General features: G+C 41.5%; 1 protein-coding gene across 2 annotated transcripts in view; it reads right to left on the bottom strand.

Annotated features, from left to right (window-relative positions):
- The window catches only part of RELN (reelin), a 281750-nt gene that overhangs the window by 31222 nt on the left and 232307 nt on the right, over positions 1-18221 (bottom strand). For both annotated transcript variants that reach the window (XM_033161628.1, XM_033161629.1), the window contains 5 exons: positions 16227-16374; positions 10227-10485; positions 6336-6585; positions 2268-2436; positions 489-629 (listed from right to left, as the gene is read on the bottom strand). In XM_033161628.1, coding sequence (XP_033017519.1) covers positions 489-629; positions 2268-2436; positions 6336-6585; positions 10227-10485; positions 16227-16374 — 967 coding nt within the window. The remainder of the gene's footprint in view (positions 1-488; positions 630-2267; positions 2437-6335; positions 6586-10226; positions 10486-16226; positions 16375-18221) is intronic.

Here is an 18221-nt window from a genome sequence, read left to right as displayed (position 1 = left end):
CTGGTTGCCCAGGAAAGTATAAAGACAAGGAAAAGTTTCTTACAGTTCTTTCTAATTTCAGTCTCTACAGAGAGAGGCTATAGAACCCAGCCTCTTGGATAATGGTGTTGTCCCAGTGAATCTCCACCCCCCGTCTCTCCCACTTCCTCATTCGTCATCATCACCTCCTCCTCTATGGGTGCCGCTAAGTGCCATCTGCCTTCGAGTTCCTTGCTCTCCTACTTCTAGGGCCCACCGGGTTCTGGGAGATGGTGAGTCTGGAATGCTTTCTAATGGCAATGTGTCAGCCAGCTGCTGCTCTGGCTCTCGCATTATTTCCCAACGCCCCCCCCCATCCGCCTCTGAGCTGTAACCTCCCACAAACCCCTGTTGTAAATCTATACTGTCGTCTTCTTCTTCTTCCTCCCTGGAAGGGTCAGGATGGGGAGGCGGTCTCCACCATCTGCCCTCCTTCTCCTCTGCCCAGTCCCTGACAGTGCCATACTTACATGCAATTCCCTTGAGTGCACCTCCCATGTCCACTGCACATGTCTATACAGCCATCACCTATGTAGACGTTGTCTATGGCCCATGTTTGCTGCTTGTCAAATGGAGCCGGCTGGTGCCAGCGGAAACGGGTTGCCTGGGACCTTTGAGAAAAGTGGAGAGATGTGAAACAAATGCTTCTAGAGCCAATGGAAGAGAGTTATCGCTCATCCACACTTCCGCTTGCCCCGTGCTTTCTATTTTTTTATAATAATTTTTATTATGTTTTACAATTTTGTGTTCAACACAATCATCATTGTCACCAAAAGAGTATGTAAGTCTCAAACTCCCCCCAGTCCCCCAACCCTTGACTTCTCTCAACTTCCTCTTCTGGTTCTTTAGATATTTGCTTCTCCTGCCTATTTTATTCTACCTTAATTTTGCATTCTTTTAGCTAAATATTATTACATTCTTATCATTTTTATACCGTCTTTTTTCAACTACCTCTTACACTTTGTTATATTTCCAATTATTACATCTTAACTTTTATACTTGTTTTCTCAGTTGTAAGTGTTTACTCAAACCCTGCTAGTGGGTCCACTTCTTTACACTGTTTCTGTAAATACAGTTCCCAGTCCTTTTTAAAGTCTCTATTGTCTGTGTCTCTAAGTTTTCCAGTGAGCTTCGCCATTTCAGCGTATTCCATCATTTATGCTTGCCATTCTTCTTTCGTTGGTCTCTTGTCTTCTTCCCTTTTTTGGGCTAGTAATATCCTAGCTGCTGTTGTAGCATACATAAATAGTTTCTTCCACCATGTTGGCAAGTCTTGACCTATAATGCCTAGCAAAAAATCTTCTGGTCTTTTAACAAACGTCTTAAACATTTTTTTTCCATTTCATTATAAATCATTTCCCCATAGCTTTTGATTACTTTACAATTCCACCACATGTGATAAAACGTGCCTTCTTGCCCCGTGCTTTCTAGATAGGGGTCCGAGCGGTTCTGCGTTTGCCCCACAGCTTTCCCATGGAAAACACACTCTTTACCATTCAATCGGAACAAACAGCAATCCATAGAAAACCTGAATGCTGATGGTTCCGATTCAGTGGGAAGCCATAGGTTTTCCTGGAGGGAAGGCGATGGAGCCATTGGGGGTGTGGACGAGCCGTTAGCCAGCTTCATCTTTAGAGAACTCCATTTACCAACCAATTGAATGCATGCTTGAAAAAACTGATCAGTAGATGGCAGCATTAAACTTCAAGCTAAGCTTGTATTTCCGAGTGAAAGATACAACTATTAAACAGATTTCAGTCTTTTTTATTTATTTACTGCATTGCTATCCCACACCTAAAAAGTTAACGAGGTGGCAGAGAAGCATTTGCTGGGGAAAAGGTAATCCTGGAGGTTAAGAGAAAAAGTTTGATAATGCTATATTTAAAAATGTAGGCCACATTTTATCGTATTTTATGGATATTGACCAACATCTCTCAAAGTGGAGATTTCCATAGTGCACTCTCTATATGCGGACAGAAAACTTTTGTTTCACATGAACAACAACTGGTCACATGACATTTCTCAGGCCTCTCATTTATGGTGGGGCAACTGGTCTCAGTTCAAGTAAGCTCAGTTCAACTGGTCTCAGTTTATTGACCAAGTTCACACCAATGAGATAAGGAGATTGATACTGAACAATAGCAATGGCCCCATTTTTATTTGCATGTAGCTACCACAGAAATACATTAAAAATACAATACAAAACCTATAAGGTCACATATTTTAAGGATATGCCAAAGGCAATTTACCTGGTGTAAGGAGGAAGTGGTAACACAATCCTTGTCCATTTATTGAATGTATCTGATACCAAAATCCTCTGGAGATGGTATGTACTGCATTCAACGTTAGTTGGAAGGCAGTCTCTCATTACTGGGTGCCATGTCAGACCAAGATCAACAGAATACTCTAGTTCAATAGCTAAAAAGGTTAAAATGAGTTGAATTGTTATGACAATGGTATCATCAAACTCACTGAAAACAGTTCAGCATTATAATATCAAAGTGTATCGCCAATCAAACATTTCATGTTTTGTGTAGGAGTTTGGAGTGTACATTTATACAGTGGTACCTTGGTTTAAGAACAGCTTAGTTTATGAACAACTTGGATTAAGAACGCTGCAAACCTGGAAGTAGGTGTTTTGGTTTATGAACTTTGCCTTGGAATAAGAACATGTTCTGCTTCCTGTTGAGTTTGTTCCATTTGTAAGTTGAGTCCCCCACTGCTATGGGAAAGAACACCTTGGTTTAAGAACGCTTTGGTTTAAGAACGGACTTCCGGAACGGATTAAGTTCGTAAACCAAGGTACCACTATATGGTCTGTGGCCTATGATGAGCACCGTATTGTTTTTAAAGGAATGCACATTTAGATATGCTGCCCAGAAAACTTTATGTTTTGGGAGTGGCATACTAATGTTATTAACGAGCAAGGTGGCACTGTGGTCTAAACCACAGAGCCTGGGGCTTGTTGATCAGAAGGTTGGCGGTTCGAATCCCCGCGATGGGATGAGCTCCCATTGTTCGGGTCCCAGCTCCTGCCCACCTAGCAGTTCAAAAGCATATCAAAGTGCAAGTAGGTAAATAGGTACCGCTCTGGCGGGAAGGTAAACGGCGTTTCCGTGTACTGCTCTGGTTCGCCAGAAGCGGCTTAGTCATGCTGGCCACATGACCCGGAAGCTGTCTGCAGACAAACGCCAGCTCCCTCGGCCTATAGAGTGAGATGAGCACGCAACCCTAGTCATACCTTTACCTTTTTAAGTACTGTAAGTAAGTAAGTAAATATGCACACAGGTGTGCAGTGCATTGAAAGAAATACAATGCAAACAGGCCATCTGCAGTAGAATGGGATATGCATTAGAACACACCAAAGATGGAATCAATACCTATTTAATGGCATGCTGAGAGATGTATTGTCACTGAGAACTAGTGGGATGTCATGGTTAAGAGTGTACACTGTTAGCACACATTCCTGGCTCAAATTTCTGCTCAGTCACAAGCTCCCAAGGTGGGCTTACTGGGTAGTCAAATTACTATGACCACAGCTTCAGCCCTCCTCTACCCCTGCCATTTGAAGTTCATAGTACTGGCCTATTTCACATGGCTACTGTGAGGATTACCGAGATAAGTGGAGGAGTCTGAAAAGATTAGTCACGGTGAGCAAAAAGAGAGAGACAGCAGTATTTCTTTACAAACTGCCTCCATCTTCTAAATTTTACTTAAAGGAGTCTGCTCACACATTTATGGACACCTCTTAATTCTTCATCATTTGATTCTTTAACACTTGACGATTTGCAGCTGAAATGCATGAAGTGACTCTCTCGAAAAGCACTGCGTTAAGTGTCACTGTAGCAAAACTTTCTATGTTTGATCTGTGACGGCTCATTCGCACATGCATCGTTTGCTGTTGCAATCACAAAGGGATGAACATCGATGTGCTAGCCAGCCCAATCCAACTTTTCAGTTTTAGGTGTATTATCTAATCTTGATTCTAACACCTCGGTTTCAGTTGTATATACTTATACAATAATATAATAGTATAACTTACCTGGGAGTGAATCTTATTAAACTCAACAGAATTTAGGAGCAATCCAGTGTTGCTGGGCATGGGTGGTTTAGGATTCAGCAGGTCTCTTTCTGATGAGCCCTGCTGGTGGGGGTGAGGGGCTCTGCTACTGCATTAGCCTCTGTTACACCTGCCCAAGGCAGAGGCTGTTCTGGAGCGAACATGATTATGGTAGCCAGAGCAAGGCATTGAAATAAGACCAGGAGGGCTTGGGCTGTGGCAGTGGCAGTGGCCAAGTGACTCCTAAGGAAGAGTTCGAATTGCTCTGATCTTTGTGAGACATGCATATGTTTGCACTGAACTGCTGAACATACAAAGAAAAAAATCAGAATAAAAACAATTTTGTGTCTGAAGCCCTAAAATGTACCACAAACAACTTATGCATACAAATTATTATTATGTGTTGATTTCTTTAAAAAAAAAAACGAGGTACATGTCATTTTTATATTATTTTGTTTTATCAGCATGTTGCTCTATGACTTATATGTAGATGCTGGCTGTCCTGGTTAATACAACTCCATCAAAATAATGGTTGGCCGAGCTAAAAGTGTGGGAAACTTAGTCATATAACTAACAGATCAGTTACAGCGCTCTTAACATTAACAGAATTGTAATGAACTGTGATTCCAAACTGAAGCATAATGATTATGTTTTGGGGCCCCTGGTTAATTTCCAGACTTAAATATCTTCATTACTTATAAGCAAATTGCTTAATCTACTTTAGGGATTTTCTTTAAGCTTAATTTCCATTTCATATACAGAATCTGAAGTAACTGCCTGCAGTTAGTTGACATACATGATCAAACCTTCCTTTGGTCTAAGTTAAATCAGCTGTATGTAAATGTTACTTTGTTCCAATTTATAAAGGTGCAGGCAAGATCTAAGGTAGGACTTTGGTCTCTGGGGTTGCAGGAACCATAACAGTTTAAAGCAGGGGTCCCCAAACTAAGGCCTGGGGGCCGGATGCGGCCCAATCACCTTCTAAATCCGGCCTGCGGACGGTCCGGGAATCAGTGTGTTTTTACATGACTAGAATGTGTCCTTTTATTTAAAATGCATCTCTGGGTTATTTGTGGGGCCTGCTTGGTGTTTTTACATGAGTAGAATGTGTGCTTTTATTTAAAATGCATCTCTGGGTTATTTGTGGGGCATAGGAATTTGTTCATTATTTTTTTCCAAAATATAGTCCAGCCCCCCACAAGGTCCGAGGGACAGTGGACTGGCCCCCTGCTGAAAAAGTTTGCTGAACCCTGGTTTAAAGCATGACACAGAACCAATGTCAGAACAAGAGATTCACATTGGAAATGTCAAGATGCTTTGTCCTAAATTTGTACAACTCAGAATAAAGAACAGTCCCCCTTTCCAGTAACGGCCACTGCTGGGTAAGTTCTGGTGCATACACACAATTCACACATCCTTAAGATATTCCTGATTACTTTAAAGGGTGGGTCCACATGTGTACCATTTTGAAGTGTATGGGAAAGCTGCTGAGCTGATGTGTGTGGCTCAAGCTCTGGACTGGAATGTAAGGAAACAGGAATAACAGGAACTGTACGTGTCTGTCTATTTGGTCATGGTTGTGGGCGTTCAGCACACCTGAAACAGACACACCACACTGTGCATGTTCATAGTGCCCTGCCAATATATAAGAAATATCCCTTCATTTAATATTTATCCCTCCTTCTCCAAAGATATAGTGACAGCCACCAACTTGGATGGCTTTAAAAGAAGATGAGACAAATTTATGGAGTTATCAATGGATACTAGCCATGATAGTTCTGTTCTACCTCCACCATCAGAGACAGCATGCTTCTGCATACCAGTTGCTGGAAATAACAATTTGGGAGAATGCTGTTGCACTCAGGGCCTGCTTGTGAGCTTCCCATAGGCACCTGGTTGGTCAAAGTGCGGCCTCTGGGCTGATCCAGCAGGGCTCTTTTTCTGTTATTAAGTAAGGACAGTGCTTCCAGGCATGCATTTTAAATTTCAGCTCTATTCATGAGCCAGAAAACTCAGCAAGTGAGTGGGCCCTTATTTTCCACCAATACCTGGGATCTATAAACCTTCAGCATACACAAACCACAGATGGGAGACTTCCAAGTACGCCAAGGCAGAAACAACAAATCACAGTTTTCTGGTGGGAAAGCCTGTTTTAGATTCTGTATTTTTCATTGGAGAGTTGCATGAAGAACAATAAGCAACGACATCAGAGAAGGCTGGCAAGTATGTAAATAGGAAATGCAGAAGCCTTTCCTACCATAGCAGGAGTCGGTGACAGAGCAAGAAGCTGCAAAGTCCAGCTGAAGGAAAGAATCCTCATTAACAGCAATGTCAGTGGTGACAACATAGCGAGTGCTTGCTTTCTCAATGAAGACCAGGGCATCCCCAGTAGAACCACACACTGGCATTTTTGTTCCTCCAGGGTGGAGGAGCCATTTCTTGCTATCCAGGGTACTGAAATCATCTTCTAAGACTGTGTTGCCAGAGATGTTTCCGCCAATAAGGATCTGGAACACAAATGCAAGGGTTTGCTTACTTTAACTGTAGAAAAGTTTAAACAGATGCTGAAAAAGTAGGGGTTTCTTTACTTTTCTTTCCAAGCACGCCTAAGTCATTGCTGATTAACACAGGGGCTATTGACACTTATATTCAGTACTTCCTGGTTGTTGTCAGCCCACACTGAATGTACGATGAGGTCATCAACAAAGCTCTACAACATACAGGTTATGAGCTGGCCCCTTCAGTCAAATGAATGGTTAGAAGCTTTTGGTGTGGCATGATCAGAAATAGGGGTGGGGTGGGGTGGAAATAGTGTGGCTCCAGGATTCCCCTCCCCACCCCCCAGAGCAGGCATGTTGATGTCATTGTTAACAGGAGCGTCCTACTCTCGTGTAGGACCCTGGCAGAGAATCTCCAACAGTCATCTATTGAAAAGCCAGTGTAACTGATGGATCTGCCTTGCTTTGGCAAGTGAATGAGTTGATAATGAAGCTTTCAAGCTTCACGGTTGTTTGTGGCAAACTAGCATGGAACGAGAAAAGCAATCAAGCAATTGTACTTCTCTGCAATATTGTTTTGCACTTCTAATTAAAAGCTGAAGGTTGCATTGAACCTGACTGAAGATTTATAGTGCAAGCTCAAGGTGTTTTACAAGTTGAACTTGCAATGGAGTTTATCTCAGGGAACTATCTATGCACAGGACTGAAGTAATGCCACAGCCACATGGTTGATCAGGGATGTGAAACCAGCCCAATTCTTACATGCTAACCACTACGCCACTCTTTGCCACATCAGCTGCCTAAATTTTTTGGTTCTCTGGTCTGTCGTGATGGTCTTGTGCCCTTCAAAATTTACTACTATACCACTGAGCATGATGCACATAGTAGAAAACTCAGATGACCAGAACCCGCCCTATCATTAGGCAGAGTGAGGCAACCACATCAGCAGCAGAACTGGGAGGCAGCCTCCTCGCTGGTCCTCCTGAGCCCACTAGCTAAACCTTTCTCCCAGAGGACCTTTCTCCTGTTTTGCACACCTATAACTGCCCTGTGATGTTCAGGTGCAGTGGAGAATGCTACCCTGTTGCCAGTACTAAAATAAGATTCTACAGCCAGACCAGTCAGTGGGGGCACCATCTTGTTCTTTGCCCCAGGTACAGACATGCCTTGGACCCTGCAGATGATTGAGCAATGATGACTAATAATGTAGAAAACACCACCAGGAGTATCACATCTAATTAGTCACGTACCATTCTTATTTAGTAGTATGTAATCACCTATATGAGACTTTGTTCAGACTTCAAGAAGAATTCTGATTGTTTAGAGGAGAATATCAAAGATTATGAAAATCTTCAAATATAAATTATATAAGGAAAGATTGAAGATAGCAGCAGGACATGAAGGAATTATTCAAACATTTATAAAAGGGTGCCACATTTTCCATAAATTTTGGAAGAAAGTTGTTATAAAGTACTACGTAAGTGGTATCATACTTCAAAAAATCTGATGCAATTTTATGGCTAATAAGCACATAGAATCATAGAATTGGAAAGGACCACAAGTGTCATCTAGTACAACCCCTTGCAATACACGAATATTATGCTCAATGTGGGGCTCAAACTCACGACCCTGAGATTAAGAGTCTCATGCTCTACCGACTAACCAGCATCCTAGGATAATTATTAATAAATAGTGGAGGTACACAGGTGTAAACTCAGATGGTTTTCACAAGTGGGAGAGGGTATTTCAAGATTAAGAATGACTTACCTAAGATAGCAGAAGTTATTAAGATACACTGATTCTTAAAGTGCCCCTGTAAGATGTAAGCTATTGGCTTGGACACATAAAAGATGTGGAAAAGGAAAGCTATCAAGAATTGATTACAAGTTTAATCGTACCTGCAAGGATTGAATTTGTAAAACACTGAACCCTTAGTTGAGGGTGAGCTTTAAAATGTCTGGAATTTTAATAATAATAATAATAATAATAATAATAATAATAATAATAATAACTTGGTTCCTATGTTAAGTGAATGGAAAGAAGGTTATGAAAATAAAGTTTCCCATCCCCCTTTCCCCCTTGCAACCACACTGAACCCCTAAATGCCTCTGCCTGCTCCCCCTGGACTATTTTGGATGAAGTAATTCCACTCTCTGCCAACAGATTTCTGAATGCTTGAAAATTATTCACAAATGTTACTGATATAACATAGTCATAAGTGTACTCTTACCGTTGCTCATATCTTCACCAATGGTTAGGGTATTAAATAAACAGCAGGCACTTCATTGTTGCTGTTAGACTTAAATAATATCTAGTTTGTTGTGTGTGTGTCCCCGGCCAAACTTGAAATTAATTATTTATATTTCTTCTAAATTCAGTTCAATACTGTTTACTTTGGCAATAGCTAATTAACAATGAGTAACAATGAACTTCTGAGTAACACTCTTTTCCCTTTAAGCAAAGAAAACTAAATTACGTTTTGTGTTCTTGGTGTATGTTTCTACCATAAATTTCATATCCAAATATCTGAGAACCTTAACCAGAGGCAGATAACTCAAAATTAAAGTCACAACATATGAAATATTGAAAATGATTCCGGGCCCTACGCAGCAGGCTCAGAGATTCACCCCTCATTCTCGTAAATCTTTTATGGAGATTTACATTACAAAGACTATGGACTATGGTTAGGTCACACAATCCCAATGCACATTTGTATATTGTGAATGTGCACTCGGCTAAATTCATTATCGAACACCTGTTGGTGGGGATTTTTATTTATTTCAACATTTTGTATACTATTTAATCACAGTCATCTCTAAACAGTGGTCCACCCTCTCCCACAAAATGTTTATTGAATCGGCAGATTGACAGCACTCTGCCCATTGCCCTCTTTGGTGCTGTACACAGTCCAAATAAATGGGGAATATAAACACAGCCCCAGGCATTGGACCACCTCTGACCAGCACAGTTTTGAACTCCTCCTTACCCAGCAGAAGATCTGGGCCTGACAGCTTGTTGATCACCTCGCTGGAATGGGCCCAATGACTCTGGAGAAACAGTTCTTTTAACAACAACAAACTTTCCATTTGAGTCATGTTCACTGTGATCAGAAGTTTTAAATGCATCCAGATCAGACTGTTTAAAATATATGTTCCTCTTGGTTAGTGGAAAGCAAAAGTTTGTGACTTCTTAAGGGAGAACACATGCTCTGCATGCAGAAGGTCTCAGGTTCATGGTCTGGCATCTCTTACTAAAAAGATCTTCAGGAACAGAGTTAGAACAGACCCCCTGCCCGCATCTCTGGAAAACTGTTGCCGGTCAGAGGAGACAATGTCCTGGCTCAGAACAAGGCAGTGGCACTCCTGACTCAAATTCTTCCTTTCTGCCTCCGCACCCCATATTTTCCTTGCTTTCACCAGCCAACTATTTAGCAGAGGGGCATGAAAACGTACAACATGACAGGACAAAGGGTAAAGTTTTACTACACATAAGTGTACAAGTAAATTAACTCGATATGGAGCATTCTTCCCCACCAGCAGCTCCATGTTTCTCATGAAGTGAAGTTCCGCTAATCATGTAAAGTAGGGCAAGTACAGGACACGGTATTCAATCAAAGGTACTTACTTTCCTGAATAGAAAGGGTTACATACCTGATCAATGACCCACGGGCTGTAAAAATGTCCGTTCTCAGATGGTTGCCACCAACGCAGACGACTGGAGGCAGAACGAGCTTTTAAGGGGATTTCTAGGGCAATGTACCGTCCTACGTTGCTTGAGTTGCTAAAGAGAAACTCCTGCAGAAGATTCCATGTGAGGCCTCCATTAAGAGAATACTGTAGCAAAACAGGCTGGCTTCTGGGATCTGGTGCAGCCTTACCGCATCCCAGTCTCATGAAGAACTGCACAAACCTATAACATTGGTACAAATGACAACAACAAAATAACAATGATAACAAGAAGGAAGGTGTCATAAATTAAAGACAAAGTGCAGAAGCAAAGTTTTATTCTTACTGCCATGAAGGAATATGCAGCTCTAGCCTCATGATAGGAGAGCTGGGTTTTGTTTTAAGTACAGAAAACAAATATTCCACAGTGGGAGCCCAGCACTGGTTGGAGACAACTTGAATTGGGATTTAATAGAAGTTGCATGGTACCCTCTTTTTGGGTCACCCTTTTTAGTACAGTACACTGTTGTGATGATGATGCATTTGGCTTATAAGATGAAGGGGCATCACAGAGCGGAACAATGGTATTTATTTATCCTCCAGGCATTAGCATGCAATTGATAGACAGATTTATTTATATAATGCAGATCCCAGTACAGTACATTTGATCCTGCATTCAAATTTTCACAATTTTAAGCTCAGAAGCCTAGATTATGAAGACAAAAATTCAGCCTTAGGCTATAGTCATTTGTTTTATTAATACAAGGGGGGAAATAAAAATCTCAGGCTTCTCGGGATTTGGGATCTGCAAAAACACAACCTTTTGAAACACAAGAAGTGATTACACAGTGTGTGTGTGTAATATTACTAAAAATAGTTTTATGGAATTACTCTGCATTGAAACCAGAAACTTACAGTACTATTTCATTAAATACAGAGGCTGATTCTTTTTTTTATATATTTTTTATATTTTTCAATTAAATCAAATTACAGCCAATTAAACATCTACACACAAACTACATAAATCTGTGCTCTGCCGAGCTACGACTCCCCTCAGTACAGAGGCTGATTCTAAGAGAAACAACCCAGAAGCATACTCCACTTTGATATGCACTCTTAGATTAAGTGTATCAGATATTTCCAACACGGCTACTGTACTGTACCTGCTTTCTCATTACAGCTGATCCCCTCCTCGGAGTGAATTCCACTTTCCACCTTAACTGCAGCTTCATCTTTAACTGTAGTTAAGACTAGTAAGGTTCTATCTTATCAGGGTTTGTTAAATAGCTTCAAATCCTGGCCCCTGGTTGGCTAATAATAGAACTGTAGAGTTGGAAGGAACCCCAAGTTTCATCTGGCCCAACCCCTGCAATGCAGGTATCTCAGCTAGAGCATCCATGACCGGTGCTAAAAACCTCCAAGGAAGGAGAGTCCAGTACATGCCAAGGGAGTCCGTTCCACTGTTTAAAAGTTCATAATGTCAGAAAATTCTTCCTGGTGTATCCCTTAACTGTATCCTAATGTACCATATTTTTCCGTCTATAAGACGCCCCGATGTATAAGACACCCCCTATTTTGGGGACTCAGATGAAAGAAAATGGCGGATAATGTATAAGATGACCTTTAATTTTTGACATTATTCTTTAGAGAAAAAACCTAGTCTTATACACGGAAAAATACGGTACCCTTTAATTGCAGTTAAGGGGGAATTTGCTGGAATGGGATGGCAAGAGACCTTTTGGGCTTTTTTGTGTGTGTGTTTACTGCACATACACCTTTCTTCTCTCAAGATCATGGATTCAGGCTGCCATTGTACCCATGCACACACATACAAAAGCCCTCATTTTTGTGTGCTCTCTCTTATAAAAAGCTCCCTGTATGGAGGAAACAAGCACATCAAACAGGAAGGTATTCTTCCCGCCACTGGCTGCTATGCTAGTTTTCTATTTACAGGGTAAAAGGTAAAGGGACCCCTGACCATTAGGTCCAGTCGCGGACGACTCTGGGGTTGTGGCGCTCATCTCGATTTACTGGCCAAGGGAGCTGGCATACAGCTTCTGGGTCATGTGGGCAGCATAACTAAGCCGCTTCTGGCAAACCAAAGCAGCACACGGAAACGCAGTTTACCTTTCTGCTGGAGCAGTACCTATTTATCTACTTGCACTTTGACGTGCGTTCGAACTGCTAGGTGGGCAGGAGTTGGGACCGAGCAACGGGAGCTCACCCCGTCACGGGGATTCGAACTGCCAACCTTCTGATCGGCAAGCCCTAGGCTCTGTGGTTTAACCCACAGCGCCACCCGAGTTGTGCTTTATTTTATTCTTACTGGTGCATGAACATTTAAAAACATGATCCTCCACTTTCAGCCTGAATTTGCAGTCAATTCAACCATTTCAAGACACTCCCTCTGCATTCTGCTGAGTCCATAAACCACCTATTTGCTAATTTCCATGTACATTGCCTTGGTAGGTGCAATGAGTTTTCATGTTTATCTCATGTTTGATTTTCCATGTGGTTCACAAGGCTGAACGTTTGCTGTTTATTGCTGTGGTGCACACAGTTACAGCTGCCTTTACCCAAGTACCTCATTACTTTGAGAACAATGGCTAACAATTTCGGTCTCATATCCTATCTCTCTGTCTATGTTTTGTGGGTAAATGGGCTTCCAGAGGGATTTGCTGTACAAAGGGAAGGCCAAGAAACCCACATACTAATAAGTCAATGAATTCAAGCACTCAGGTATATTGTTAGTTCTTATCACTAACGTTGTTCTTCAGAACACACAGCGTTTCAAGCATCCTGTTCCAAAGAAACCTATTATCAATGCCGTAAAACAACACTGGGGAGCTATATGTAGAAGCCCATCAGCTGCAATGGACTAGATTGATTGCAGGCAAGACCAGGAAATTTGTCCTCATATTTACACGGTACTTCAGAGAAGGAAAGACAAGTCTCTTTTAACAAGCTTCATGCACCGCTCGTTACCTTCCTTCCATTTTCATTGTTGATGACAAAGTAAGAAAGGTTTCAAAATAAACATTTATTAGTCTAGCAAGTTTCTACAACAGCTTTTCAAATGGAATCTAAGGTACAATTCTGCACCGTGTGATGTGCTTAAACACAACTGGAAATAAACAGCCAAATGTGGGGGTGGGGATTTTTTTTTTATTATATTGAGTTTATAGTCTGCTTTATCCTGAAGGTTCGTTTTGGTATCCTTTGGTAACATAAAATAAAACACGAGTGATGTCTTTGGCTTATCCCACCCAGCCATTAAATGTCTGCTCTTACAGAACTGTCTCACGCCAGTCCTGAAATATGCTTAGCTTTGGGGAACAGTCATAGCTTTATTTGTAGAGCAGAAGCCTTGCATGTAGAAGTTACCAGGTTCAACCTTTGACTTCTCAGAAAGACCTTTGCCTGAGGCCTTGGAGAGCTCCTGCCAGTCAAAACTGATAATATTGGGTCAGAGACATCAACAGTCTGGCTATGTAAGGCAGCTACATACGTTCCAAATGTGGCTGTTGAATATTTCACATGTTGTGCTGATCACAATGTTTAACCTGAACTGATGAAGCTATATAGCGAAACCTGTGAGTAATCCGGAGGACAGGTCTTCTTCGTCCCTCTCTTGTGCCACTTTTCTTGATTTCATCTGGATGGTGATTTTGCAAGACCTATATGTACATTCCTGTACTATTATAGCTAGGAGATTTTTGCTCCCAACCTCGGAAGAATTCTACCATCATTTCATTGAGATTTTGTTGCTATACCCAATCTACTGCTGAATGGTTCAGTTGTGTGAAGATTTTATCTTACACTATGTATTCAGTTATATGACCTATATATGGCTTAGTTAATCATGTGGCTTGGTTGAAGAAATGTTAGTTTTTCAGAGGAGTGTTCCAGTAAATCTTTCATTACATTTTCAGCCATTGTGTGGTGGTTTTGGTTGTTTATGGTTCATATTATCACCACAATGATACTTTATGTTGTTTGTGTAGCTACATACGTTCACCTTGCAAACCTCTAGGGAGGTTTCTGAAAACCGTAGGAAGTAGTTTGTTTTCTTAACCAGGATTCAAACCTGGTACATGGGTAACACAGTTGAAAGGACCTTCTTGGCTAATGTAATCCATGTCAGGCTGAAGTTTGTAAACTGAGCCCAAACTGTGTTTTTAAGCCCATGAACAGCACTTTGGATTGTTTCCACAAAGCTATATAGAAAGCCAGTGCAGACTCTGGAACGGAAATGTAATACACTCCCAGAAGTATTACCCTTCAGTGAAGTCTTGCACCAGCTGCAGCCTCTGAACAGTCTTCAAAGGAAGCCCTATCAAGAGCATGTTAAACTAGTCTGGCAGCCTAAAACTCAAACAGATGTGAGGAGTAGTTTCCAGATCCTAATCTGAGAGGAAATGTTGCTGTTTTATTGGGGTGCATGCATTGCATCACCCCACACTCAAGAATACTGGGAACTGTAGTTTGTTAAAGGTGTTGGGAATTATAGCTCAGGGTAAACTACAATCCCTAAGATTCAGAGAGGGTAGCCAAAATGTACTTAAAATGTGTGGTGTATATGCAGCCCTAATACAGTGCAACCTGAATTTGCTGGTTATGTGACTGAAACCCACTTGAAAATAGTGACAATCTAGATATTTTATGGTAATATGCAAATAATTGAAGGTAACTTATTAGGTATGGCATGTTTAGAGTAGCTTCCATCCAGTTTTTATTACAAAGAATAGCTCTCACTGTTTGGGTATGTTTTACTTCTTTCATATCCATGTAGTATAGAATGACTATTCTACTGGTCTGTGACTTACTAGGAGTCAATTCATAAGTCTGAAGGAAAATAGAAACTTAAAAAGAAGGGCAGGATAATAGACTAAGAGCCACCCTGTGATTTGTAAACAAATGTTTAATTTCAAGCTTGCTTACGTTCTTTTCCTGTCTTAATTTTTGGACATAGTCTCTTTCATCAAATAAGTTCCAAGCAGGTCCAAAATGACAATACGTAATCTTTAACTTTAAAATGGGTGTTTTTAAATAGCTCTGCCCGAATTAACTGGTGACAGCTTGATTAGATTCTGTCAGTGAATTATTGTAAACAAATGCCTGCAATTCAAGGCAAGCTTCAGATATTACAGAAAACAGAATGATGAATGCAAAGTTACTCTGGTAATCAACACTGCAGTTCCAGCAATGATTCATAGTGGAGCTTCCTATTAACAGAGCACTTAGTATGCAATATATTTCAGTGTGATGGGATTAATATGCTATTTATCAAGGCAAATGTCCTAGCCAAGATGCTGACATCCTAATCTTGCAGACCACATTTTGGTGCATTCATCAAAGACTCGCCTTAAATGGCAATGATTGAGGTTACCATCAAAATCATACGAAGGGCAGAGATGACACAAGGCATTTTGGTGCCTAAGGCAGAAAATGCAAATGGCATTCCACTTACCCAACAGTCTGTGGTGGCAGAAGTGTAATAATGAATTTTAAAACTACACTTTAATAGTACTCCAATATATATCGCTTGGTCTGGCTGTCTCACCCTGCTACATAGTGTCAAATCACCCAACTCATCAGTGGGTATATTTTTGCTGGACAACATTAATCCTGAAATTTATTCTAGTCCTAGCATCCTTCACTGGGCGGTGGGGGTGGGGATAGGCTCTGAGTGACGGCACTTGTGTGCTAAGCCCTCTATGGATTGACTTCCAGAATTCTACTGCAACCCAGCCCTCTTTGGCTGGTGGGGTAACATGCTAAAACTTAAGGAACACAGAATGCATTGCTGGGGATAGAGGTCAAAGTGGGGTGAGCATTTCTTTGTTTTTTGGGTGTGACTCGGTCCAAAATGTATCTCAAATGAGTCCACAGTAATGCATCTAGCATAAGAGAAGTACACAATACTCTTCAGCCATAAATATTTTACTGTCTCAATGAAAATATGCAAACATTTAAAAAGATTACCTGGCTTGTGACAAATCCAGATCTCTTGTCATCAACATGCGTAAGCCTTCTTCGTTAAAGAACAGATTGTTTCCTCCAGATAGGACCCCACATTTCCTGGATGGCTTTCCACCACTCACCAACAAAAATCTATCAGATTCCAGCTGACCTGAGTGCAAGGGACACAGTTATTTAGGATTTACCCTGTGGCATTTCAGTTAAGTGAGAAATGACTAATAAATCATTAGTTGTAAAGTGGAAAAGATATATTGTACAAGCACTTTTCAACCATAACATCCTTTCTAGAAACCACCAGAAAAGCAACATTAAATAAAATACACAACCATAGTTTATGTTTTTCAGCCTTCCAGGAATTGCACTCCAATAGTACATGTATACTCAGGGACGCAGGTGGTGCTGTGGTCTAAACCACAGAGTCTAGGGTTTGCTGATCAGAAGGTCGGCAGTTCAAATCACCGCAGCAGGGTGAGCTCCCATTGCTCAGTCCCTGCTCCTGCCAACCTAGCAGTTCGAAAGCACGTCAAAGTGCAAGTAGATAAATAGGTACCACTCCGGCAGGAAGGTAAACAGCGTTTCTGTGCACTGCTCTGGTTCGCCAGAAGCGGCTTAGTCATGCTGGCCACATGACCTGGAAGCTGTCTGCGGACAAACGGCGGCTCCCTCAGCCAGTAAAGCAAGATGAGCACTGCAATCCCAGAGTCGTCTGCGACTGGACTTAATAGTCGGAGTCCCTTTACCTTTACATGTATACTCAGACGTAAGTCAGACTCAGTTGAATGGGACTTACTCCCAGGGAAGGAGGTACAGGAGTGAAACATCTACATAGAAATTCACAGAAAAAAACAGGTACCAGTATTTGCAATGGGAGTGATGGAGGGGATTTTGCATGGATAATCTCCCTATCATTAGGAATGAACTGGGGGTGCATTCAGTTATATGTAGCCTCTTGGTTTTCATTCACACCTGTTGTTTATGGTCACTAATCATGAAAGTTAGCTTTCAAGCAGATATGACTCGGAATACCATAGTATGGGTTGTAGCTTATGGGTAGAGCAATTCTAAGTATAGGAAGCCAGTAGAAAGATGTTGCCCCAATTCCAAACTCTGTTCAGGAGCAGGCCTACTGCCAGTTGAGCTGACCCAAGTCTGGCAGAGGGAAAACAAGCCTTTAAAAATACAGTTAGACTAACAGTACCCTTTTTGCCAGCATAATTTCTGCTGAGTTGCCAGGCCATGCGACTGACCTGAAAGAGGTTTGAAATAGGTCTAAGTCTCCGCTTGCCTCTTGCTGCCCTGACCCCAGAATGCTTCCACTTTTTGGATTCGCATCAGCTTCAGTTCTGCCTGTTGAACCCTACATGAGCGTAGCCCTGGCTCAGCTGGGTTGACTGAGTTACACTGGCATAGCCCTAGCTGAGTCCCATCTGCCTATTCTAGACTCACTTATCCTGGTGGTTCTTAGGTTTGGATTGCACTGCACTGTAACTCACACACAGAGCACACCCATTGAACTCAATGGGCAAAGCTAACTTAGAATCATAGAACTGTATAGTTGGAAGGGACCCCAAGGTTCATCTAGTTGGGACCCCCTGCAATGCAGGAATCTCAACTAAATCTTACATGACAGATGGCCACCCAACCTCTGCTTAAAAGCCACCAAGGAAGGAGAGTCCACCATCTCTTGTGAGAGTGTGTTCCACTGTTGGATAGCTCATTTAAGTGGATTGATTCTGAGCATGATGTTGTTGAATATAACACTAATATGTATATCTTATAGTTGAGAGAGTATTCTCATGAATTAGCAATACAATATTGGGAGGAGCCCTGAGAAAGCTGATATAACACAAAAAAGGGAATGTGCTGAGAAGTGATGAGGTAGTGAGATAATAACGGAGAAACGTTGTGGCAGCAACTCTGCCACAATTAAGCACTTGTTGAGTTTCGTTGAGTTTCAATAGGAGAGATTTGAATATGCATAGTTATGTAAAAAGGAAA

The sequence above is a fragment of the Lacerta agilis genome, chromosome 10 (genome assembly GCF_009819535.1).
Source record: "Lacerta agilis isolate rLacAgi1 chromosome 10, rLacAgi1.pri, whole genome shotgun sequence".
NCBI classification, from domain to species: domain Eukaryota; kingdom Metazoa; phylum Chordata; class Lepidosauria; order Squamata; family Lacertidae; genus Lacerta; species Lacerta agilis.
This window is presented reverse-complemented; position numbering and strand designations above follow the sequence as displayed.